The 26,329-nt window shown below is 42.6% G+C and overlaps 2 protein-coding genes across 9 annotated transcripts in view; one reads left to right on the top strand and one right to left on the bottom strand.

The window, feature by feature from the left end:
* Positions 1 to 20,159, top strand: part of megf6b (multiple EGF-like-domains 6b) — a 54,780-nt gene extending 34,621 nt beyond the window's left edge. Inside the window, exons 7-38 of one of the 2 annotated variants that reach the window (XM_031845698.1) lie at positions 2,647 to 2,772; positions 3,476 to 3,598; positions 4,278 to 4,400; positions 4,517 to 4,654; positions 4,999 to 5,121; positions 5,353 to 5,475; positions 7,154 to 7,324; positions 7,962 to 8,093; positions 8,205 to 8,333; positions 8,452 to 8,580; positions 8,799 to 8,933; positions 9,264 to 9,398; positions 9,489 to 9,614; positions 9,698 to 9,829; positions 10,236 to 10,364; positions 10,439 to 10,570; positions 11,186 to 11,314; positions 11,443 to 11,571; positions 11,858 to 11,986; positions 12,080 to 12,208; positions 13,489 to 13,617; positions 13,778 to 13,906; positions 14,399 to 14,527; positions 14,687 to 14,818; positions 14,922 to 15,050; positions 15,152 to 15,280; positions 16,282 to 16,410; positions 16,567 to 16,695; positions 17,341 to 17,469; positions 17,581 to 17,709; positions 18,348 to 18,476; positions 18,791 to 20,159. In XM_031845698.1, the coding sequence (XP_031701558.1) occupies positions 2,647 to 2,772; positions 3,476 to 3,598; positions 4,278 to 4,400; positions 4,517 to 4,654; positions 4,999 to 5,121; positions 5,353 to 5,475; positions 7,154 to 7,324; positions 7,962 to 8,093; positions 8,205 to 8,333; positions 8,452 to 8,580; positions 8,799 to 8,933; positions 9,264 to 9,398; positions 9,489 to 9,614; positions 9,698 to 9,829; positions 10,236 to 10,364; positions 10,439 to 10,570; positions 11,186 to 11,314; positions 11,443 to 11,571; positions 11,858 to 11,986; positions 12,080 to 12,208; positions 13,489 to 13,617; positions 13,778 to 13,906; positions 14,399 to 14,527; positions 14,687 to 14,818; positions 14,922 to 15,050; positions 15,152 to 15,280; positions 16,282 to 16,410; positions 16,567 to 16,695; positions 17,341 to 17,469; positions 17,581 to 17,709; positions 18,348 to 18,476; positions 18,791 to 18,852 (4,106 nt within the window). In that variant the 3' untranslated portion in view covers positions 18,853 to 20,159. The remainder of the gene's footprint in view (positions 1 to 2,646; positions 2,773 to 3,475; positions 3,599 to 4,277; positions 4,401 to 4,516; positions 4,655 to 4,998; positions 5,122 to 5,352; positions 5,476 to 7,153; positions 7,325 to 7,961; positions 8,094 to 8,204; positions 8,334 to 8,451; positions 8,581 to 8,798; positions 8,934 to 9,263; positions 9,399 to 9,488; positions 9,615 to 9,697; positions 9,830 to 10,235; positions 10,365 to 10,438; positions 10,571 to 11,185; positions 11,315 to 11,442; positions 11,572 to 11,857; positions 11,987 to 12,079; positions 12,209 to 13,488; positions 13,618 to 13,777; positions 13,907 to 14,398; positions 14,528 to 14,686; positions 14,819 to 14,921; positions 15,051 to 15,151; positions 15,281 to 16,281; positions 16,411 to 16,566; positions 16,696 to 17,340; positions 17,470 to 17,580; positions 17,710 to 18,347; positions 18,477 to 18,790) is intronic. The other variant, XM_031845706.1, reaches the window with a different exon arrangement.
* kcnab2a (potassium voltage-gated channel subfamily A regulatory beta subunit 2a) overlaps positions 19,735 to 26,329 on the bottom strand; it is a 69,420-nt gene continuing 62,825 nt past the window's right edge. For all 7 annotated transcript variants that reach the window (XM_031845747.1, XM_031845770.1, XM_031845764.1 and 4 more), the window contains 2 exons: positions 24,234 to 24,322; positions 19,735 to 23,010 (listed from right to left, as the gene is read on the bottom strand). In XM_031845747.1, the coding sequence (XP_031701607.1) occupies positions 22,921 to 23,010; positions 24,234 to 24,322 (179 nt within the window). In that variant the 3' untranslated portion in view covers positions 19,735 to 22,920. The remainder of the gene's footprint in view (positions 23,011 to 24,233; positions 24,323 to 26,329) is intronic.

The following is a 26,329-nucleotide window of genomic DNA, read 5'->3' on the forward strand; positions in this document are numbered from 1 at the left end:
CATTGTACTAGCTGGAAAGACTATCAAGTCTGCCCACTGAAATAATACTTTGGCCCTTTTAGGTCTTTGTTAGCATACTGTGATGTGATGTTACAATCACAGCTTGATTTGAGGTTTCATCCTTCCTTTATCCTATTAGAAACAGAGTATGACGGCCTGCAGAGTTTCCCCTTTGTAACGTGGCCACACTTGTTCAAAACTCACATAAACAATGAATCACTGGTTCAGAGGAACTAGTCCTCTGGAAGTCTTTACTGTGAGTGTTGTTTTTTTGGTCATTATATCATTAAAGTTTTGCCACAAATGCTTTTTGAGATGGGCACTTAATCATGTAAACCACATTCATGATGTTGCACAAGAAGACCCCTTTGATTCTGACAAAAAGCCCTATTATGAGATGATTAAAATAACGTTTGCTGGCAAAACCACACTGAGTTACAGTCAGTGCAGTTTTTATTCCCCTCAGTGGATATCTTGGAGAAAGATGTTTTCCTGTGACTGAATCAACTGGAGCACATTTGTATAAGGCTCCAGCTAACTGCTGTTTTCATGATTGACTAATCTGCTGATGAGTCTATTGATTATTGTTTGGCGGATAGAATGTGAGGAAATTGTGAAAAATGTCCAACACACAATTTCCTTGAGTGCAAGGTGTTGTCATTAAATTGCTTATTATGTTTAACCATCAATCCAAAACCCAGAGATCTTCAGTTTATAATCACACCGGACAAAGTAAAGCAGCAACTTCTCACACCTGAGAAACCGGAACCAATGATTTGTTTCTTGACAGATTTCTTACACAACTAATTGATTATCAAAAATAGTTGCCGATCTCGTTGCCCCAGTCTCTCGTCCCTGTTTCATCTCTCCACTGTCTACTCTTAATAAAGGAACAAAATACTATCCTACTAGTCATCTGACTATTAATTTAAGCTCTAGATTGTCTATACATAGAATAATGCTCTGTCTTTACTTCTCCTTTTCAATATATTAACAAGCGCAAATGCATTTTCATATATACATTTTTCTGTGACCCTGTTCTCTAGGTTTAAAAAATGTCCATGGGTTTGAACTTGTCCAATGATGTCTTGATCCCCTCCACTGCTCAATCTTTCTTTACAAATATACAAAGCCACCTATACATTGTATAAGTACTTGCAATTAAAACAAAGTACCAGAATTATTAAGAGAGAATGTAGAAAACTGTGAGTTGATTTATCAGTTTAGTTGGCCGTGGTTTCCGTACCTTCGTTTACTTGTAATTACAACCTTTCCCTCCATTAAATTCTGCTTGAGTGTTATTCCAAGGCTCACATGAGCTTCACATAAACCTGCTTGTTGTCCCGTTACTCCTGACCTCCGCTGAGTTTATGCAGCACCTGTATGTTATTTTTGTCATGCCAGATGCATTAGAATTGGATTTTTCAGAAATAACTGATGGAGAAAAAGAGTATAAACCTGGCACCACTTTCAGCAGTCAGGAATGTATACACACAGTGTCCTGACATTTAGAGTGGAACTCATCATGTGTTTCTTGGCTTCGTAATGCAAAGTTGTTTCATTGTCTTATGGAAGAGACACTGTAGCTGGGACCCAACTGTCCCTACCGTGCCCTTTTGTGACAACTGTTGCATGAAGAAATGACTGATTGCACCAATAATAGTGCACATCTGGACTGACTCCCAGGTGAAACTTGTCTGTGAGGCTGCATACCCCTCTGCTTATTGTCATGTTCAGATTGTGCAGAGGCAAGCTGCAAAGTGTGTGTTCACAAATAGATCAACTACTAAAGTCAACTCTGAACTCTCACTGTCTCATAAAAAGTGAATGAAAGTTTTTCTTTTTTGCACTATGCACAACATGACCACTTGCATACTGGACAAAGGAAAGCACATAGCAGTCAGCAGCACAGAGTGATGGGTAGAAACAGAAGAGCAGATGTCCTCAAATCAATTCAGTCTCAGTTCTGCTTGTCTTATCCAGCTGCTGATCTGCCAGCACAGGTCAGATGTATCCCACACACTTAGCGTGTGGCTGAATAATATTTGAGCTGGAAAGCTCCCTGCAGTTTGACGTGTACTTGTGATGGATGGTTCTTGACTCCTGCCTTTTTTGAGTATGAAAAACACCGGCTTTGAGGACGCCCGGCTGTTCTGCCTCTCTATACCTGCTGTTTTCGTTAAAGGGGTCGAGTCCAGGCCGACTACCGGGGTTTCATCTGTTGCTGTACGAAAAAGAGAGATGCAGACGGAGGGAAGATGATTGAGCTGGCTCTGCCTTCAATCTCATCAGTAATTGAGCGTTGTCCACCACAGAGGTCCTGTCTCTGTGATTGTTGGCTCTTCCTTGGAGATGGATCTTTTGTGGCTCAGAGCAAAGCAATTCTCTGAGGTATTCGCTGATTGTAGGAATGTCAGTACAGCGGTCATGACCTCTGAGAAATATCAAATCAGTCAAATCAGAAGTCAGAAAGAGCTATATATAAAACTGCAATTTGGATTTATAGGCATCGATTTGTTTTCTGCAAAGATGGTTGATTTTCTCATGTCTCTCTCTCTCTCTCTCTCTCTCTCTCTCTCTGTTCCTTCATTTAAGTTTTTCTACCCTTTTGTCACGTCTTATTTGTCCTTTTTATCCTCTGCTCAGCTGTTCATTCGTGTGCCATCAGCAACGGAGGATGTGAACACTACTGTATGCAGCAGTCTGCCGTTCATTTCCGCTGTCGCTGCAAGGCAAACTACATACTGGCAGAGGATGGCAAGCATTGTAAATGTGAGTGAAACTGTGGCGTAAGGGAAGACTTGACACAGGACAGAAAAGAGAAACAATAAATGGATCGGTGACTAAGGAAAGAGTGCCAATAAATCTGAGCACTTTGGAAGACTATGTGGGTGGGATTCTGAGGAGTTGATCATAACATTAAAAACCCATTTTCTGTATCTGCTGCCATTTGTAATTATCTGACAGCATGTTTGTGCTGGAGCAGGATTAACTGTCGTCCATGGAATGAGACATTGGAGTGAATCACAGCAGTCTGCCTCGTTGTTTTTTTTCCTGAAATTAATATTTTAATGTCCTTTCTTCTTTTAATGTTTCTGATGTCTGGGGCCTAGTTGAGTACAGTTCTCTGCGGGTGGGAAATTATACATATATGGATTTTAAATGACTGTCTCTCAGATACTTTCACCTTGTAATTGTTGGCTGAGAACAGCTTCCTCTAATGTTTGCAGAGCTGAAGGTTTCTCAACCCAGGTGCTGGACAGGCTTACACTTGTCAAACACACATAACTATGCAGAGAGGACAACATAGAGATGAGGTTGAGGTGCAAGGTGGCAGTGTGAATTTAAAGCTCTCCACCTGCTCTGCTTTAAGTTGTCAGTTTTTACGGTTTCTCCACCAGTGCCCCAGAAGTGTTCCCCACTTGACTGTCACCATCGGATTTATATTTATGAGTGTGTGCTTTTTGTGTTGCAGTGCAGAATCCCTGTGCAGATCAAAACGGAGGCTGTATGCATGGGTGTCGGGTTGATGGTGGGAAAGCTCTCTGTGGCTGTAAAGCTGGTTACATCCTGGCTGAAGACGGGAAAACCTGTGAAGGTAAATTCACCAGTAACAAACATTATGACATTATAATGATTATTTTTGTAGCTCAGAGTTAATCAAGTGATGGAAATATCAGAAGATAAACATAGAAAATGGTTTACAAAACAGTATTGCCACATTTAGTAGCTGCTCTGGAGCTTTTGATCATCGCACACTAATGTTCCTCAGCAGATGAAGTTTACCCAGTTGACATGGAGTTAAAGCTGTAGAGAGGTTTAAATTTATTTTTTCGTAGCGCTTTAACATTTTCTCTTCCACTTTGGCTCAAAAGTTTGATGATTGAAAACAGCAGAGAAATAGAAATTGGAAAAAACTACATTTCCATGTAAACTGGGCAAACTCGGTCTGCTGCAGAAGCAGAGTGGGGGTTTCTGGCACAACTTCTCCAACTTTCAAGATGCATGGAGAAAGGAAAAAGTCTGGAGAGGTTAAAACTCCAGCAACACTTAGCTGAAACTTGTTGGTCCCACCATAAAGCTGGACACTCTGTCTGCTGACAAAGACTGTTTGATACAGTTGAAAACTTCAGAAAAGCAAATTTGAAAGCCCATGTTTACTATTGAGTTAAAAGTTTGTGCAAACATGGATTTAGTTTGATGTAAATGAACCTGTGCACAACAGATGTATTCCTCCATTGTATTCAGTATTTTTTTTTAACATATTTTTGTCACAGATATCGACGAATGTGAAATAGAACAGGCCGCCTGTGCTCACGGCTGCCACAACACACTGGGCTCTTACGCCTGTGTGTGTCACGCTGCCTATGAGCTGGGATCTGATGGAAAACAGTGTTACAGTAGGATTGAACTCCATTAACACGATCACATGCATAAAAAAACGATATATTTAGTTATTACAAGATATTTGAGTTCTTTAATTAACAGACATTATCTCGCTTTGAACTCGTTACAGGAATCGAGATGGAGATCGTGAACAGCTGCGAGAACGACAACGGAGGCTGCTCGCACCGCTGCCAACATTCAACCAGCGGGCCTGTTTGCTCCTGTAACCAAGGTTACAGGCTAGACGACGACCTCAAAACCTGTGCTGGTAAGAAGCTGTGATGTACTTGCATTGACTGGAAAAAAAATGCTTATAACAAATTATAAGGCACACTTAAAAAATACATCAGCACTCATCCACGGCAGAGGAAAGTAAAGTAAAACGGGGATCTAGTCTACACAGCCTCTGACATGGAGAACTAGTATGTTTTATGCAAGTTAAAGAAAAGATAAATCATCTTTTGGGACTTTGGGGGATATGTAGGACTCTCAGTTTTTACCGCTAAACCTGTACAAGTTACATGATTCTGCATGATTTCTGTCAGTGAGCAGGGAAGCATATCACTACAGGCAGCTCCAAATTTGATTCTCCCTGCTTGTTGTGTTTGGCAGACGTCGATGAGTGTGGAGAGCAGAGCTCCTGCTGTGAGCAGGACTGCACCAACTATCCCGGGGGTTATGAATGTTACTGCTCAGCAGGATACAGACTCAACTCAGACGGATGTAGCTGTGATGGTATGTGTATGGCACTCACACTTGAGTGCCATACAATGAGACTGAATATTTCCCCGTGTTGAATTTGGGAGAGTTCTAGTTTGACTCCGAAGGCGTCGACGCAAACATGCACAATGTTGTCTTTGTTTAAGTTTAACGTGTAAAGCGAGTACTGCTCAGTTGAATTGCTTTGGCTTCTCTCTTGATGTAGCAAAAGTGTTTGAGTCTGTTTGTTGCGTCTGTGTGGTTTAGATGTAGACGAGTGTCTGGCATCTAATGGCGGTTGTGATCACACGTGCCAGAACAGCGCGGGTTCCTTTCAGTGTTTCTGCCGCCGGGGTTTCCGCCTCGACGAGGACCGGCAGTCCTGCATCCGTAAGTATCAACATTTAATAAAGAGAGTGGCCAAGTGTGAATCACACCAGAAACATGCCAACGGAAAATCTGCCAAACTGTTGTTATCGTAATGCAAAAACATCCTGTGTACAGAATTGTTCACTTGGGATGGATATCGCAGTGATAAAACATAGAGCGTATACTCTTTTCTTAATTCTTTTTTTGTGTGTTTATTGGTTTTCAGTTTGTGTTTTACAAACAAAAGAGAGAAAAGGACAAGACATTAATAAATGAATGACAGAGGACTTAAGACAAACAAAAACACATGTTGCTCATGTTGCTTAATAATTCAGCATGGAATATTTGTTGCTGTTGTGTGTCCAAAAATAAGGACACGGGTAATGTAGCTCCTCTAAGAGGACGATCGTCTCCGGTTACGCTGTATATGGTAATCAAAGGATCAAGTTCTAAGTTCCCAAAAAACATCTGATAGTTTGGAAAATAGATTTCTATTAGTTGGTCATTTAAGGGCACGGGATAAGTTTTACTTTGGAATAATGAAGACGACGTACCTTAAACTATATTAGTTCATGCCAGATGCATATTGATGCTATATGTACATTTATCGGCATCTTACAACTGGTCCTTCATTATATCCGATCCCAAATCAATCTCCCAAGCAGATGTTTTGCAAACTAGATAAATAATCAAAAGCTATTGTTGCCTTAGCTAAGAGATCGAAAGAACAATGATTCCATGGATGCATTGTTGGGCAGTCTAGGAGAGGAAGATGTGTTGGATTTAATAAAATTGCGGATTTGCAGAAATCTGAAGAATTGTGGAAGAATAAATTGAATGTGCAACTGTTCAAATGAGGGCAATATTCCATCAATGTAAAGAGCTTTCATAGTTTCAACACCGACATGTTTCCACAACTCAAATGACGTGTCAGTTATGGAGGGAGGAAAAAATGTGTTTGAGGGATGGAGGAGCAAGAGGAGAATTAATTTACAATCCAAACTGTTGCTTTTTTTAAGGGACTGTGTAACAATTGGGTTATCTTTTGTATAATTTAAAGGCAAAGGTAGTGAAGAGAAAATAAGTGGAGATAAGGCGGTAGGGTAATATGACGCCTGCTCAAATCTGCAGTCAGGCTGGATCATTATCAGGCTTGGATGGTTGGACCCAGAAGAAGAGGGTGTGCATGTTACATGCCCAATAATCTAACTGAAAGTGAGGGAGTCCCATACCCCACTAGGTTTCACTTTTTCTTTCTTTCATTCTTTTCTTATTCTCTATATGTTTTTTTTGTTCCAAATAAAATGAGTTATTATCTAGGTCTGTAAAAAAATACTTTTTAATAAGGGCCGGAATGCAATGAATTAAAAAGATTTTTTTTTTGTAGTGTATTCATTTTAACAACATTGATTCTTCCTGCTAATGAAATGGGGAGATGGGACAACTGGAAAAAACAGGATAGGCGTCAGGTTTAGTAATATTAACAGCCAATCACAGCTCCCTTATTTTTAACTTTTTTACTTCGCCCTCTCTTGACGTACTATCAAATTGTAAAACAAAATGTATCTCATTAAAATGGTGTATTTTTGTTCACTTGTTTTGAAACAGAGATTTATTCAAAGACAACATAAATGAAATGTACCTTCACTGTATATTGTAGTGTGTGTACCTAACTTCCTTCTTGTCTGTCTCCCCACAGCACTAGAAGATACAGTTGAGGCCCTGTCCAGCGGAGCTGCCATCGAGTTGCCCCTCATTCAACCCCTGCTCACCTTGATGCAGGACTACAACCAACCCCTAGAGCGCTATGACGACTACGAAGACGACGAGGGGGAGCTGAGGGCCGAGAGTAACCTGGCAGAGAAATTCGGTGAGTTTTCCCCCTCAAAACCATTAGCCGCTCATTATCATTAAGAGCAACCTGTATCTGATTACCTGACTCGCGGGAGGTGAAGGTGTCTGACAGACTCATTTACTGCAGGCAGGAACACACCACATGGTGGGCCTTAATTACTGTGCTGCATGCTCCCAGACTGTCTGTACACACTGTAACACCACAGCTTCTTTGGCAGGAATGCTGAGGCTTATATGTCCTGGCAGCCCGTAACAGGAAGTCCAAGGCTGTGTTGAGTGTCGCCCAAACTTGGACTCTTTTGACAACGGCAGAACATTTAATGTGCAACGCTACTTCACAGAAAGTTGACAAAAACTAATTTAAATATATTCATTTTTTTTAACCTGAGTGTGTATAGATAACTTTGCACCTCATAACTTTACTGAAACTTCATAACCTTGAACATATTTATAACCTCTGAAATCCAATGAGAAAAACGTTCTGAGGCAGTTACTGAACTTTTTTTATGAGCATCAGATGTCATGACTAGAGTTTAGATATGATTAAAATAGATAAATTCATCCTTTACTGTGAACTGTTATGACTCAGATGGGTGTCGGTGTAAAAGAGTAGTGTGAACTTCATTCATTACTCTCACTATTGTTGTTTTCAGTGTGTTTGGATGACACTTTCGGCAATGACTGCAGTTTGACATGTGACGACTGTTCTAATGGAGGAAAATGCAATCCATGGAAAAATGGCTGCGACTGTCCTGACGGATGGATAGGCGTCGTCTGCAACCAGAGTGAGGATTGGCTCAAACATATACAGACGCTGAAAAACATATGCATGTGTATCAAATTAGTCAGTATGACAGATTAGCAGTAATGGACCCGTTTATGTTTCAATTTCACAGCTTGTCCCGAGGGACATTTTGGTAAAAACTGCTCCTTCCCCTGTAAGTGTAAAAATGGTGCCACCTGTGATCCGGCCACTGGGAGCTGCCGCTGTCCTCCTGGGGTCAGTGGAGACGTGTGTCAGGATGGTGAGTCATCCCAATTTGTCCAAGCCAACATTTTTTGTGTCTTAATCTTCAGTGAAAACATTTCTCTCCCACCGTGGGAGCTAGTTAAGTTTACTATGAGTTGTGTTCCTGTGTGCAGGCTGTCCTAAGGGCTTCTATGGGAAGCAGTGCAATAAGAAGTGTAATTGTGCCAATAACGGGCGCTGCCACCGAACCTACGGAGCCTGTCTGTGTGATCCTGGACTCTACGGACGCTTCTGCCACCTCCGTAAGTCTCATTGTCCTAACATTAACAGACTCACACCCTTGAAATCATTGTTTGACAGACTCTCTGAATTCTACTACCATTCAATTTCAAGTATCCAAATGAAATAAAACAGGCTTACAAATTCTCCTATTGTGGCTATAATTTTAACGTTGCATCATATTTTGCTTTGTGCACCATCCTGTTATGACGCCATCTCCTCCTTCTCTATTGTCCTTCAGCTTGTCCGAAGTGGACCTTTGGTCCCGGCTGCTCTGAGGAGTGTCAGTGTGTCCAGCAGAACACTCTGGAGTGTCACCGCCGCCACGGCCCCTGTGTCTGTAAATCGGGTTACCAGGGCAACACCTGCAAGGAAGGTGAGCACGCTATCGCAGTGATCATCAACGACTCATCAACACACCGTACTTACATTTACCGTAGGCTGTTTTCTGTTCTGAGGTGTTATTACTGTACAAGTACAGCACGGATTACAGATGACGGATGTTGTTTTAACAAAAAGGGGGCCAAAACTGTAACAAATGTACAGTATGAGTCAGTGGAGGAGAACCAAATCCCCTCTAAATAAAGGCAGAAAAGCATTGAGGAGATCATTGAGCCACTTATTACAAAGCAGGAGGATGATTTCCATTCTCTCATATAACAGTTGTCATAACAAGGTAATTGAGTGCTCTGTCCCGTTCTTCTAGAATGCAACCCAGGTACTTACGGAGCCGGTTGTCAGAAAAAGTGCTCCTGTCCACCGGGAGTGTCATGTGATCATGTGACTGGAGTGTGCCAACGAAAATGCCCTCCCGGTCTTCATGGAGAGAACTGTGATCAGGGTAGGTGGCCCTACCGAGAACACGTTTTCCTCACGCTAAGTGTTTGTCCTCCCGTGTTGAGACAAGGCTCTTCTATGTGTCCCGTGTCAGACTGTCCAGCGGGAATGTTTGGAGCAGGCTGCGTCCATCCTTGTAACTGCACAGGCGCCCCGTGTGATAAAGTGTCGGGACGATGCAAGTGTCCGGCGGGGACGTCGGGAAAGCACTGTGAGAACTGTGAGTGCAAATATATTTTGAGTGTAAATAACCACGCATATTTTACATGATAAAATTGATAAAAATGTGTATCTTTTTCACAGTGTGTCCCGAGGGTTTTTGGGGATCAGGCTGCACAGAAACCTGCCCTGTTTGTGAGAATGGCGGCGTGTGTGACAAACACAACGGGTCATGTAACTGTCCTCCAGGGTTAATGGGCAGATTCTGCCAGAACTGTGAGTATCAGCGGTGTGCATTTTTTGGTTTCCACAGCAAAATGCATTTGACAGTCAACCAACTGAGGAGGAATGGCAGCAGCACGGTGGAATATGGAAAGTTCTCAGTGGTGCAGCTTGGACAAGAAATAGAACAAAATGTCAGAAGACAGAGGAGCAGTTTTTCTCCGAGGACATTAGCTAAAATTCTTCAGCTGCCGGAAAATCACCTCAGATATACTTCACTGGGAAGAACAAATATAATTCCATTTCAAAAAACCACTGGCTCTTAAAGCCTCATTTGACGGCTGAATCACAGAAACAAAGCTGTCATGGGAACTTGCTGTGCTTTCATGCTATCTGGTGAAGTTTGTTCTGGTAGAATAGTCTTGCTGATTTTCAATTTTTTTTATTTTTCCTTGTGCAGCGTGCCCGAGTGGACATTTTGGTCAAGCTTGCCAAATGAAGTGTGTGTGTGAGAACAACGCTCGCTGTGATCCGGTGAGCGGGCGGTGTACATGCGCTCCTGGCTGGACTGGACACAACTGCAGGAAAGGTAACGGCGCTGGAAGGCATTTGTGAACACTCATTGTTATTGTCTGACACTCAAATGGGATTCTTCTGTTGCAGGCTGTGATGGAGGCCACTGGGGGGAAGACTGCGCAGAAACATGCGACTGTAGAAACGGAGACGGCAGCTGTGACGCCGTGACGGGCCAGTGCAACTGTGAGGCTGGTTACACTGGAACACGCTGCCACCAGAGTATGTAGTTAGTTATGTGTTGAAACATTTAAAGACCACAGTGTTCTATCTGTAATGATTCTGAGTTAATATGTGTCCTTTTTTAAATTATTATCACAGAATGATTCAGGCTTTTGTTAGGATAAAAAATACGACAACGTTTTTGCACACCAGAAAGTCTTGTTGACATGCACGTCTCATGACATGAAGGAAACTAAAACTCCTGCTCACTGTCGATCACTTTATTAATGTTTCCGTCTGAGATGAAGGTTTGAGGATTGAAATGTCTTTAATAAAATGAGCGTGAGTGTGAGTGGTGTCTTGGCTTTCTCAGTTTGTAGAAAAATGAAACAAATATCTGTTGGGAATTCATTCATTGGCAGTTTGCGCTATCATTCTCGGTGCTACCACCAGATAGTGCCAAAGCAATAATTTCTAATCCTAAATGAATACAAAAAAGTTTCTCTGTGAGGTACTTATTTTGTATTGTAGAATTGTGTCATTCTAAAACCAGCCTTTATAAAACATGACATTGGACAGGAAATGTTCAACATGTTTTAAAGCCACATATCACTAGTCTGTACGTCTAAAGTGTGTGTGTGTGTGTGTGTGTGTGTGTGTGTGATATTCCCTCAGAGTGCCCATCAGGTATGTTTGGTCTTAGTTGTCGCCATCGGTGTCAGTGTGACAACAAGGCCTTGTGCGACCATGAGAGCGGAGCTTGTACCTGCCAGGTGGGATGGACTGGAACCTTCTGTGAAAAGCGTAAGAGACGCTCCTTCACATCACAAAGGCAAATTCACCTACTAAATGTGTATACAGTATATGCCAGTAACGGGTAGCCTTACCTGTGTGTGTGTGTGTGTGTGTGTGTGTGTGTGTGTGTGTTTCAGCGTGTCCTCAGGGTTTCTATGGACTAGACTGCCAGGAGAAATGTTTGTGTCTAAACGGCGGGAGCTGTGACCACGTCAGCGGAGTTTGTTCCTGTCCTGCTGGCTGGATCGGTCCATTCTGCAACCTGAGTGAGTGACGGGTGCACAACAAATAGTTATGAAGTTAACGGGGGCTGGCGTCACTCCAGTGTTATGAAAGATGGTATCAGGTCATTTGTATAGCTGCATCGAAGCACTGAGAACATCTTTGTAACGCAAGTAATATGGGGAAACCCAGTTCAGTCGCACATGAGAAAGCACCGACTTGATGTTCCCCATGCTATGGCCTGTATCGCTTACCAGACACTGGAATTTCCACTTTTGATCAGCAAAGTTCACCAGGAGGTAATGATATTGTTTGTCCCTCTCCTGGCAGCGTGCCCAACCGGTTTCTATGGAGGAGGATGTAACCAAACCTGTAGCTGCCGTAACGATGGCATCTGCCACCCGGCTGGTGGGCAGTGTGTGTGCATACCTGGCTGGACCGGACCCAACTGCACAGAAGGTGAGTGAACGCAACATAGAGCTAAGTAATCATCTGTATGACGGGTAAATACGGGTGTCACAATATGGTTTTGTCCGTGCGTTATTTTCCCAGAATGCCCTCCAGGGTTTTATGGAGCAGACTGTCAACAGCGCTGCCTGTGTCAGAATGGGGCCACCTGCAACAAGAGCAACGGAAAATGTTCATGTGCCAGTGGCTGGATGGGCACAGCCTGTGAACTCGGTAAGACTCCGAAATGCTGTAAGAGTCTCCGTGTATGTGACCACAAAACCACCTGCAGATGAATCATTTTAAGGAAAATTCTCTATATTACAACTCGGGTCTAATTTTTCTACATTTGGCTGCCATTTATAATAACATACTCAGATCTGGGAACATTTTTTTTGGCAAAGGTTGACGGGGCAAAAGATGATCAGACAGGTTGTGAACAGGCCAAAAACTGTTTGCAAGTCCTGTAGGTCAAAGTTGAACCAACCAATGTCTGTTTCTAAAATAGCCCTTCTTTTAACTTCCAAATAAGTCTGGCTAACGAGGAAAACTGTTTAAAACATGTATGACTTCTGGCGTGTCTTGCCTTGTCAGACTTGTTTTGAGCAACTTTGCCATATTCCCAGTACAGTACAGTGCAACTGGTCCAAAATCTGAATTTCCCTTTAACTTTGTACTACTTTCTTTTGCCCTCTGATACGCTGCCTAAAGTTTTCTCCAGAAAATGCCTTTCCCTTTCCTTTTCCTTTTCCTCATCAAGGGTATAAGAATAGAGGTAACGCAGTGGTAGAGCGGGTCATCCTTCAATCAGAAGATCACTTAACCCCAACAGGACAGACATGTTGGAATTGAGCCAAAATGAGAAATGAAACACATGCACTGATTTATAAACATTTATTGTTATCGATGATAATCTGATAATTTATCTCGATATACACTTTAGGCTGTTTGGCCCAGCTCTACAAACTTGGATAATTCAGCCTGGTCTTGTAAAGCCATAATGATTTCTGTTAGTCTGTACAGCAATGCAGAAGAATAACATTACCTGAACCCTAAACATGTATGGCCTGTGGTTGTTTTACTATGCTCAGGAAATACGTGAGTCTGAGTTCAATCTGCTGCCTTAGCTCATTTGTTTTTGCAGAGTTTGTTTCTGAACCACGAATGGGTCTTTTCCGTAAAAGTCTCTGCCGACCCGGCGAAAGCGTTCCAGCTTGTTCTCCCTTTGAGCTCCATATCACACACTATCCTCCCTCTGTGCCTGTTACAACCTTTCCCTGTCCAGCCATGCCAGGCCCAGCCCCCTCGTCATGCTCAGGAAACCTCTAATCCTGTGGCTGGAATGCCTTGATTTCCAGCTTTATACTAAAAATAATTGGGAAAAAAAACATGTTGCAGCCCTTCAGCAGAAATATGACAACACACGATAGTTCACACCATGATATCTCTGTTTTGGTTCTCTTTCTTGTCTCACGTGGGTTTCTACTCGTGCGCGCTGCTGTATGTTTGTACAGAGTGTGCGGTGGGCCGGTTCGGGACGGACTGCCAGCAGCAGTGTGAATGTGAGAACGGCGGCCAGTGTGACGGACTGACTGGACGGTGCAGCTGCAGCAGCGGCTGGATCGGAGAGCGCTGTGAGAAAGGTGAGCCAGTGAGTCTCTGCTGCACAACTGAAGCAACTAACTAATGAACCAACAGAAACTTTGACCTTATGGGAACTGCTGCGCAGTGGAAACTGTTGGACTGGCAATATTGTGTAATTTTTGTTCATTTTAACCTCTAATTTGCACCTTCTTCACTCAGCATGTGAACCAGGCCTGTTTGGTGCCGGCTGCGAGGAGAGATGTCATTGTGTGCACGGGGATTCATGTCACCACGTCACTGGAGCGTGTCAGTGTCCACCAGGCTGGAGAGGAACACTCTGTGATAAAGGTGCAAGCTTGCGGTTAAAGACACTGGTGCTCTTGCAGCCCCTGCTGGACGGAGTTTGTCCTGAAATTTTGATAATTTTCCAACATCTACATGCAGGGATACAACTTGTTTCTCATATGTTCTGCTCTATTTACTTGATATACTGTATATGTATCACTCTGGTTCTTCAAGTTGTATTGCTGCTTCTTTCTACTGCGTAATATATGCAACCTAGGTTTCTTCTCTGTTATCCGAATTTAGGATCTAAGGATAATATCATTTTAAAGGCCTCTGTGGTGAATTAATAATGTTGGGGCTATATTAATAAAATTGACTTGACCAAACAAAGCAACAAAGAACAAACTAAATATACTAACTCATTATAGATTAAAAAAAATGACAGACTGGTTAACGTCTACAAGTAGAGTATGGATAAAGGTGACTATGCAGAATATGTCTCCCCAAATTATAGCTATAAACATCTTGTATTGTTTTGACTTTGTTTACTTTCAGCTTGTTTGCCGGGTGTGTATGGAAAGGGTTGCATGCAGCACTGTGGCTGTGCACAGGGCACATCCTGCCACCATGTCTCTGGAGACTGCGGCTGTCCTCCTGGATTGACGGGAAATGGCTGTGAGCAGAGTAAGTGCTGCAGGACCAACTTCTGCCTCCAGTCCATTTAGAAGGGTTGCGTTGCAGGTTTTATTAACTCATCCTTGCATTAATAAAACCCATTTAAGATGCATCAGGAAGCAAGAACATCTCTATCAAACTGTACACTTAAACCTCTCCCTCTCTCAGCTTGTCTACCAGGAACATTTGGACAGAACTGCAATCAGGTCTGCCATTGCTCAGAGACGAACCAGCTCTGCCACCCGGTGTCTGGATCATGTTACTGCGCTCCAGGTTTTCATGGCCCCAGATGTGACCAAAGTACATCAAATAGGATAATTATACCTTCCAGACATATCACATTACAGTGAAGCAGAGGCCTTCTAGAAGTACTAATTCTCTGCTGTTTCAATTTCATTTTCAGTTTGTGGAAAGGGTCGTTATGGTCCAAACTGTGAAAGCGAGTGCCAGTGTGAAAATGGAGGGAGGTGCATTCCTTCTACTGGAGCCTGTGATTGTCCAGCAGGTTTTATAGGAGCACGCTGCAACATCAGTGAGTCCATCTAAAACTGTGCTAGTGATGGTGGCTGAATTAGTAATACACGTTAGCATGGGATGACAAGTATCTGGTGTGTGTGTGTCTCGTGGTGACAGCGTGTCCAGCTGGGCGTTACGGAGTCGACTGTGCTCGGGTGGCGCTGTGCGGAGACGGAGCCCAGAATGACCCGGCCACCGGTCGTTGTATGTGCATCCCTGGTCGAAGAGGAAAGGACTGTGGACACGGTCAGTTCTCAGTACTGTTGATACAGTTTGATGTGCCATTTACTGGCACTGCAATAACCTGCACCTGAATATTCTACATTACACACTTAGTGGTGAAAGCTTTTGCCTCCCAAACAGCGGATCACTGGTTTGATTCCTCTTCTGTGACCAGTGCTGATTTTTCAAATTTAGGGAATATAAATGTTCAATAATTGGAATAGAAAGTTTACAAAAATCAACTAAGGATATGACCTCCAAAAGAATTGTAAAGAGAAAACACAACCGAGTCAGACCAGTTAAGACATAATTTTATTCTTACATGTTTGTCTGTGTGTAATATTTCTGTCACATATTTTGTCCTTGTAAAATAGTGGAAGATTAGGGTTCATGTGAGACAGTGAAAGCCCTTATGTGCACACTTAATGTGATTGGACGGATATAATTAATATGCGTATTGTATCAGGTTTATTACAGTAATTGTGCTCACTGTTTTCAACAACACCGCCACTACATCATCATCATCATCAGTCATACATTATTTGCGGTTTCAAAGAACACCTTGAATGTCACAGTGAACCAACCTTAAATGCATCGCTATCATATGTAACATAAGTACTTGATTGCCATCTCTGGTTTATCGCTGACCTATTGCCTTCAATGAGTCTGTGAACAACCTTGTATTTTTGAAAAGATGTAATCTGATTATTTCAAGTCTAGACTCCTAGGAGCCTAGACTTGAAATAATGAAATTAGGAATTTCATTTGGACTATGTGTTCACTGTGATGGATTATAAACGTTGGACAATTTTTGTGTCTGTATGAGTTGTTTTGCACCAAATGTCACCTTCAAAAGGGGAGAAATTAACTCCTAATAGCTGCAAATAGTCTGCAGTTACAGGCAACATTCGGGCGTATTTTAACGAAGAAAAACAACATTTTTGTCATCTTGTATTTTGTTCTGTTTTGATAGTGACACAAATGATTTCTGCAGTTCAATTTCAAGAGTGCATTTTCCAACTTAGGTTGCCTTCCAGGCTGGTTTGCGGCGAACTGTGCTGAACGCTGTAACTGCAGTAATGGTGGAGTGTGTGACTCTGTGACTGGAAACTGTACGTGCAGTCTGGGTTGGACTGGTTCACACTGCGATAAAGGTGACACACGCTTTTATAAATCTTGTTTCTTAATGCAGTCAAGCTGATTATTACATGTATGATCTGGCAAACAGAGACACTAGTGTTAACTCATGAGGTTGATTTTTCTTCTTTTTTTTTGACTGCGTCGTCCTGTTTCATTCGATTGTCTCTCAGAATGCCCTGCGGGCAGATTTGGTGCCAACTGTCAGCTGAAATGTAACTGTCAAAACAACAGCACTTGTGACAGAGTGACAGGGACGTGTCGGTGTGGTCCAGGCTACTATGGACATCTGTGTGAACATGGTGAGAACTGAAGACACACAACGAGAGACATAAGAGCCGTAAAATATAAATCAGGTAGCCTAAAAAAAGGGAACTATATTTATGTGACCCTTTTTTAGAAATTAACATTTTCAGTTGGAAGCATAGGCTCGGGGATAAGGGCAATACATGGTTGGTTTTGATCTTTTCACAGAATTGGTTGAAAAGTAAAAATATAGATTATTGCTCAGAATTATCCCTTAAAGTATTTAATATTATTGTGGGACACAAAAAGCACAAGGCCAAAACCAGTAATGAGCAGCTAGTGTGAATGTAATAGGGTTGGGTATCATTTTGAATTTTTCAAGACAAGTGCCTGTACCATCTGAAGTAACACAAAATAGAAATACTAGATCACCAATACTTAAGTAACAGTACCTCAAAATGACAGTGAAGTACAGTACTTAGTGCTCTTACTTCCACCTCCCTTGGATACCCAACCCTTGTTTATCATTGTTGAGGACAAACGCAAGACTAAAGCATCCGGGCTTATATATTTAACTAAAGCTTTTACTCTTGAGGTGTCAAAGTTCCACTCTGGGGTTCACACAATCATTAATCCAGTGGGGACATTTTAAATCATTGAGGTCGGCTTTAAATCGTGTGGCATGTGTCCCTCGTCTTCAGCCTGTCCTCCTGGTCTTCACGGCCCGCTGTGCCAGCTGCAGTGCGACTGTATGAACGGAGCCTCCTGTCACCCAGCGTCGGGCCACTGCATTTGTCCTCCAGGATACCACGGAGCTCGCTGTCACAGAGGTCAGTCAAATCACTGCTGATTACCACGATGTAATGATAGGATTACTGGCATTTCTAAGCCTAATTTATCCTTTTTTGAAAATGTTGTCTCGTCCCCGACTCCTCTCTCAGGGTGTGAACAGGGTACCTTCGGTCATGGCTGTGCCAAGGTGTGTGACTGTGAGGAAGAATCTCCATGTGATCCTGTGAGAGGAAGATGCCTCTGCTCCTCGGGGAAGACTGGACTCAAATGTGACATTGGTAATCTTCTAGCCTGTTTCTGACTTTGAGAATGCGCACACAACAAAGTCATAGTATAGCATGATGAAAAATTCCTAGTATGTAAATTAAAGAGGGTACAGTGTCATACAAACTAATGGAAAAGTCATATTATCATATGTAGTAAAAAAAGCTCGCCCAAATGCTGTTTGCAGGGCTTATATTACAAAAAATATCGTATCTCCTGAACGCTTTGTGCTATTGGAACCACATTTGGTGGAGCTATGTCGCTATGATTTCTGAATTACTGAAACTAAATTAAGTGGCGCTGTTGCATCTTCATCTTGCTATAAATCAAGGAATCTCTTATCTGAGAACACTTTACCTGTTCTACTTGACATTTGGTGGGTGGATTGCCGGGGACCCCGAAGTGTTGGAAGTTGGTACAATTTGGACAGGCGGCACTTTCAATATTAACAACTAAGCTGTGGAATAGGTTGAGCATGTCCTTGGCAGCGGGCGTTTACAGGCCGCGTCTCAGTCAACGAAAGATGAGCGGCTCTCAGCACCTCCGGGGGCCGAGCGCCGAACATTTTCCAAAATGTCAAACGATTGCTTTAGAATTACACGGACCTCTGTGTAGTTTTTGTTAAACTGTGTGTATTTGCGTCTCGTGTCAGACTGCAGAGCGAATCGTTACGGGCCAGACTGCGCAGAGACCTGCGAGTGCGGCAACGGGTCGCAGTGCGACAGACGCAACGGCCGCTGCAGCTGCCTGCACAGCTGGATCGGACTCTCCTGTCAAGAAGGTACACAGGAATGACAAATCATGGTGACTGACACGCATGCATCCCTAGTGTCTCATCGGTTATCTCACTGCATCATTACATCCATGTAATCAGCAGGCGACGATCTTTGCCAACTCGTGAATCATCGGAACAGAACATTTTAGCCGACTTTGTGAAATGAGAGTAAATAACTAGTTCTAGTGCCGACGGCGTTCAGTTCCGGCAGAGCCTGCACTTTCTCCTTGGTGTCGTGTTTGTTCTGATCAAATATGAATGCGTGTGTGTGTGTGTGTACGTGCTGAGTTGCACTCACGGCTCATTATGTGTGTCCCCAGGTGGACCTCCACGCATCCCCTACAGCAGAAGAGGAGACTCGCAGCATGAGAACTCGTTATAGCACCGCCATCTAGCTGGAAGACTCCAACTGGGACAGATCAGCCACATTTTACTGAAGTGGCTCAACAGAGGGAAAGATTGCGACAGGAAGAAGTAGCAGGCAGCTGGAAGACCTACATGGAAATAGACTTTCTGATGAGAACTGCCGTTTCATGTTTGGACCAGAGCTGGATGATTTTTTTTTTTTGCGTGCCAAAGTGTCCGAACTGTCAGCCTGACCTGCCACAGCGGTACTTTGTGAGTTTCTTGCGGTCATGGTGGATCAGCGAACCTTTTAGTCTTCAGGATTAAAATCGCTCAACTACTGCATCCGCAGAGTGCAGTGTCAGGAGATTGTGGTTGCGTTTACTGCACTTTCGGTATTTTGCGTTGAATATTTTGTCCTTGAAATACCTTTTGCAGGTACTGTGCATAAAATAATCTAATTTTGTAAAGGAAAATTGCTGGAGATGATGCAACCTCAGTTTCTGAAAGCGTATTTGCCAGTAGTATGAATTTTGTTTTTTAAAATCTATTTGTTATGAAGTCCTACCCTCAGTCAAATGGTGCGTTACTGTACAGTGCAACAAAGACTTTAATGATGTTCACACATTCCTGTTGATTTAATATCTTAATTGACAGCTGGAATTTTACAGTTCATTGTGTCACTAAACTACACATTTGCACCTTCTTTAAGGTTAAGCGTCTAAATATTTTTCTTTGAATTGATTGTGTGTATAAATTGCTTCATATTTATATTTCCCACAGTTGTATACAGTTGAATATACCACAGGTTTGAAATGCGTTCTTTATTTTCTGCTGGATAAAAGGGACGTTTCAGCTCTCAAATAAACCCAGAATGATATTTCACACATGAAGCCAACAAAGACAGACGCATGAAAGGTTAGTTTCCCATTATTTTATCATTGAAGATCGAAGCTGTACATCCTGTCTAAATTCAGATTCAAGCACAGTGCAGATAGCAACGCCTGCAAAAGAAAACTAAAAAAAGAAAAGGCAGAGGTGAACACAACCAAAAATATATACAAAGGTCAAACTATGTACAGGAGATACCAGACTATCGACGTCATCTTCAGAATGAATTCAGTCCACCATTGCATTCACCTCACAGCATTCCTCATCAATGCATACACAACACAAAGAAATGACTTGTTTTTGTCCGTCTTAAAATCGATACGACACTGAAAGGAAAAATGCAGCATGATGAAAAAAATAAAAACTGTTCTTTTGATTCTGTTGACTGCATTAAAAGGCTAAAACGTAAAAATATATTCTCTGTATAACCTAGAGTAAAATAAGCTCTATCCACCGCTGGGTCCGTTTTCATCTCTGAACTAGTCATTACAATGTTGGAACAGCAAATATGAAGAAACTGACCTCTTAGAGCATGACTTACTACACTTCAGCCTTAAAACATTGAGTTATTTCTACAATGTGCAGAAACCTTTGAACACCATAAGATCTTTGTTGGGCAGGTCAGCACGGTGTGAAACAACACTGGTGGTCAAACAAAACGCACAGCGATACCATTTAAATGGAAAGTTTGACATTTTGGGTGATGCGCTGAATCGCTTTCTTTGCTGAGAGTTCGATGAAAAGATTGAAAAGATATTTAACACACGTCTGTACGTTAAAAACGAAGCCACCGCCAGCAGCCTAACTTGGCTTAGCATAAAGACTGACAACCGCTATCATGACTCCATACAAAGGTAATACAGTCTGCCGACCAGCAGGTCCAAAGCTCGCTACTTTAGACGGTATATGTTGTTAGTTTCTTCTTCACCAAAAACCTAAATGTGCTGTTTTATTGGGGGAAATTAACAGGTCTTGTGTCAAAGTGAAAACATGGTAAGTTATCAACCTTTTAGAATTTTAACTTTCAGTGAGAAAGCGAAAAAGTCCCAAAATGCCGAACAAAGTCTCAGACGTCCCCCCCGCTCCCTGCAGATGGAAAGATTAAGACACAAGAACCCCACAGACTAACTCAACTAAATGTTCTTTGCTTTTCTCTTCTTCTGAGAAAACACTCAGACACAGCAAATCACACGTATACAGGGATTAACTAATACAACAGGCTAAAGCAAGGGATTAGTTTACTCTCCCCCCCCCCCCCCACACACACACAGGATCAATAGACATGAAATCACTTTGTTGCTGTTAAAAGTCACCTAAGAGGAGTTAACGAAGCAGACCTCATCCACACTTTGATTATCCCCTCCACTTCAACGTCTCATTCACACCAATAGGACAGTTTTCTTAATGTGTTCATTTTCTGCTAAGAATCAATATTGTATCAGCTGTTAGTAAAGATTTGAGTTGCCTACACATATTGGTAAGCAGGGTAGCGTCACCTCACTTGTCCCACAGCTCCTGTAGGCTGGGTAAAAGAGGATGTATCACATGCTATCCACTTGTGCTTTAATCACAGTAAGAGACCACCCAAAGGAGAAAGAATGATGGAGGGCTGCGTCAAATTCTGCAGTAATATTTCTGACATGTCTCAGGTTGCACGTCGCCTGAAACAAACCTTACCGATCCTAAAGCAAGTAGCTGTACTTATGCATTCTGTATATGAAGGGCATATCTGTTAACTAGTATAACAGTGTGGTCCAGTAAAGATATATGTATAGATATATGGAGTAAAGTCCATATCATAGATAGATAAGCTGGATAGCACATGCGCCAAGATGAGTTCTATAATCTTGCAGGAAGTGAGAGTGGAACACGGGTGTGTCTTCAAAGAGAGATGAAGAAGGTCTTTGGCTCAAGCCACGCTAAAGTGTCACTGGTCCTGCCCGGTGTCCACACATGAAAGACAGACGAGTAAAAACAACCTCCTGACCATGTGCACGCCAACACACGGATAAAACCACCTGCTCTGTTCCCTGAGCTGCTGCTACCCACTGATTAACTGGACACACTCGCAACTGATGCCACTTCCACCAGTCAGCGTTCCAGCTTTCACAGGGGACACGGGACCAAGTCGGCCAAAAGGGACAGCGGTCGAGCTGCTCGTCTACGCCAAAAGCCTACAGCACTGTCTGATGCAACTGTAAATAAGGCAAAAATACTTGAGCAAGGAGAAGCTTCCATGAGATGTGGAGCCAGCACTGATACAACCACTTTCCTGCACAGTGAACCCTCAGCCTGAAAACAGAGATCAGAGGCTGGGCGACACAGTGACACTGCATTTGATCCGACTGCAGTTCCTACCGTTAGGGACCAATAAAATGGCTACTGTCTTCAGTGGCAGATGTGTTGCCCTGACGCATCATCCCACAGGTCAGGACAGAGGAGGCGCCTCAAGACACAAAGCGAGGATGAGGAGGAGAGGGAATCATCAGGAGATATGATTCTATAGTGCAATGGCTATGAGACTATTTTAAGACCCATCCTCTCGCCTCTTTAGAACTACCGTCCGACACCACACCGACAATACTAAAGTGCTGATTGTTAAAGCCCACGACGAGGCTCACACACTGACGATGTCCACAACATAAACAAAAGGTTTTACAGAGAAAGCTTGACAGACTCTTACAGTACACAGGTGTTTTGTAAACAGAACATCCAAGGAACAAATGCATGGCTATGGTACATGTGCAACTGAGTAGTTCTCATATATATTCATACAGTATGAACTTAATCTTCCTTTTGGTTGCATTCAATTTTTAGAAAAACAAAGAAACAAAAAAGAAAAAAAGAAGAGAAATCTGGCTGCCAAGCAAGCGTGTGCTTATTTTTTTAAAGGTATTTTTCTCTACCGTTTTAAAATACGTTCAGCTGAATTGAATGTATCACTGATTTAAGTATGAGCGCATATCCCTAACCTCCCTTCCACTTTTGTCTTTCTTTCCTTCCCTTTCTGCGGAGGTAACTGTATTCCCCCCCCCCCTTTCCTTATCTTATCCCTGTAACTCTAAATGAGGTGCCCTGGGTGACCTCGGTGTGGCCAGACTCATGCGCCAGGGTCTCACTCAGTAAAAGCTCAAGCAAACAGAGGATCAGGCAAAGGTGGGGCGCTGCGGCTGCAGCCCGGGTGCAGCCCTGCCGGGCGGGGCCGCGCTGTGCGTTAGGAGCGGTAGTCCTTTTTACTGTACGGCTTGTTCCCCAGGATGCTGTCCACCTCGTGTGTGATGGACGTTGACAACTTTGGAAGGACCTGCGTCAGGAGAGAGAGAGAGAGAGATGGTGAATATGTTCTCCTCATTTATATGGTGCCGTCAGTGGTTTTGGTCGTTGTTGGTCACAGAGAACATCAGCAGAAATTGTCTGCAGTTGCCTCTAGAGGGCGCTGAGCAGTGACTTGAGTTGTTTTCTAGTTGTAACCGACATTGTGCCGTCCTGTCTGCTACTTCCAGCTCATTACTTCAAGTAAAGCAACCAAAAAAAGGGAGGAAATTATAAGATGGTTTTATAGCTGATCTGCAGCGTATTTAATTTGTATATGAATCTTTTTTTTCACATTCTTTTCCACACATCCAGCTGCAGTAAGTTATTTCATATTATACAGCGAGTGAAAAATATACACTCTTTACTGAAGTAAAATTAGCAATAATACTCCATTGCAAGTCAAAGTATTACTAGCTAAATGTACTGCAATTATTGCAGTAAAAATACTTGTTACACAGTAGAATGCTCCCTGTCGGTGTTATATAATTATTAGTTTTTACTGTTTTACAGAAAACTGTTTAACATATACACATAGTTGAGCTACTCCCATGTAGAAAAGATAAAATAATTTGTTCTCTTACCTCAGTACAGAAATTAAATAAATACTAAACAGAAAGAAAATGTACTTTTACATGGACTTTACTTTTTAGGGTGAAGGAGTGGGTGCCCCAGTAAGTTTCAAGTAAAAGGAAAACAGCTCAGCCCTAAAGATATGTGAGCATTTCAAAACTGAAATATCAAATGTGCTCAGGGAGAGGAGACATATGGTGTGTGCACACATATGGTATACACACACACACACACACACACACACACACACACACAGGAGGATACACAAAGCATCAGAAAAGAAAAGCGTATGCTCTTTACTGCAGGCCAGACATAATGCAAGGACAGGACGTAAACCCCCACCGGTCTGAAAACCCCATTAAAAGAGTGCATCTCATCAGGAAAGGAAGCTCGTCTCCAGTCCCCCTGGCAAACGATACTCCGCTGACCTTATTAACTCGGTACAGTAAAGCACCCAAGCGTGCAGCAGCAAACTGCCCAAGAGGCCGAGCCGTACCCACGGGAGGAAGCTGCTGTTACAGATTGTGAGGCACGAATATGGACTTTATGAAACGGGTCAGGTCACATTTTCACAAATTGAGCAAGTAATTTGCTCTGCAGAAAAAACAAACAGAAGTACAAACACTCGTTTTGAGGCCTCACCTGTATCGCTCCTATGTTCTCCATCAACTGCTCGGTGTTGGACGCCCCTAAGAGGACTGAGCTCACCCCCTCGTTCCGTAGGCACCACGCTGCAGGAGACCAGCAAACAGCAATGACACCCCCAACCACGACTATGGACATACACACACACACACACACACTCATACACACACACACACACACACACACACACACACACTCGCAAAGAATCACACACCTTTCCACAACTATACTTCACGAACACACGGCAGTTATTGCAAATCAAATTACAAACATACAAATTAAATAAAATCGAGCCACAACTTCACATCACACAAACACTCACAAAGTGGTGGAAGAAGAAGTACACAGACTCTTTACATATCACAATGTAAAAATACACTACAAGCAGAACTCCTGCACTTATGAGTCACATTTAGAATGCAGACGTATCATCAGCAAAATACTTGAGTGTTTACTTGCATTATCACACATTGTTTTATTATTATGGACTTAAGGATAAACGTGTACGCAGCAGCATTTTAATGGTTTAGATGGTTAAGAGGAAATGAGTTTTAACTACATTATACCTCAGCTCAGGGTATCCTGCCAATACAGACTACTGATCAGATATCCGTTCTCTTTTTCCTAAATTTAAAATCTGTTTGCATCAAGGATTTCTATGTAGGTAACTTGAGACTTAAAACAACTGAGTCAGCAGCCTGCCAAGACAGAATAAATGTGACTGATAGCAGCAAGGACAAAAGAAATCTGTAATGTTGTGGCTGAATTCTGATCCGTTTAATGAGGTCAGTATATGCACCGATGCCAATCCGGCACATCAGCGCATCCATATGTGAAATAAATGCTGTGGAGTGGAAACTACATTATTTCCCTCTGAAATGTAGTGGAGTAGAAGTGCAAAGTACAAGTATCTCAAAATTGCCAGTTAATAAATGTGCCTAAATTCAAATATTGCACTCTGCTCGTAATGTGAAGGAAACTATGTTTTTTGATCTCTCTGAGAAATCTGACAAAAAAAAAAAACTCCTCTCTGTCTTATTCTGCGAGCTGTCTTATGCAATACAAATTCATGCTTTTGGAAAATAAGCTTGTAAGCAGATTACTGCATAAAGGGATGGAGAATTTAGATGTAAAAATAGTGGGATTATAATTTTACACAAATCTTCTAACAACGTGAGAATATGGCCTAAAAACACAACGGCTGAAGATCTTCCAATGGATTGACACAGGTGCAGAACTTCCCTCAGGCCACCGAGAAACCCACCGCATCAATTCACTCTATTCTCACAACCTCCACCTGAATGTACCACCTGCTCCAGCAGCACCAGGCCTCACTATCAAGCCTGAGGCAGCAAGGAGTCCATCATTGCTTTTATAGTTATTATTCAATACTGGAGTGCCCCAGTGATGTAGAGGACTACATGACGGACATAAATCTCCTCTGCTGCCTTCAGGAGCGCTGGAAGGATTTATGGTAATTGGGAGAGATGAGCGTGTCCACTAATGGGCCGTGAAACCTGATCTATGACACTGCATTACTGCGAGGGTGAAAGATCTGTCGTGATCTGCGCTGACATAGGAGAGGGAGTCCCAGATTTACTCGCCTGCGTCGCTAACGTCTGACACTTTAACAGCCCTCGCAAGAGCGTACGTCTTTAGGGTTTGCACACTCTCACCTCCCTGCCCAGCAGCGAATCGATATCAGTCTCCTGCTGGATTTATGTCTGGGATGCTATTTTAATGCTTACACTGGAAACTGTTTAATACACGTTTACACCACGGGCTTGCGTATAAAAAGATATACTGTAAACATGTTTGCATTCTTGTGTTGATATTTACATTACTGTCTTAATGTAGGATGTAATGTAGATCCTTGTTTAGACGCAAATACTGTATATTCTTCTTTGTCCCTGAGAGACAATGAGATCATTTACAGAGTCTAAGTCCCTTTAATATACACTACTTACTTTTTATTTCCTCACTATTGTCTTGTTACCTGCTCTCTTTCTCCTTGACCACTTTTTAAAACCGACAGTAGCTACAACTCACACACACACACACACACACACACACACACACACACACACACACAC

This window comes from Anarrhichthys ocellatus, unplaced genomic scaffold, assembly GCF_004355925.1.
Source record: "Anarrhichthys ocellatus isolate YVR2014 unplaced genomic scaffold, GSC_Weel_1.0 scaffold1, whole genome shotgun sequence".
NCBI lineage: Eukaryota > Metazoa > Chordata > Actinopteri > Perciformes > Anarhichadidae > Anarrhichthys > Anarrhichthys ocellatus.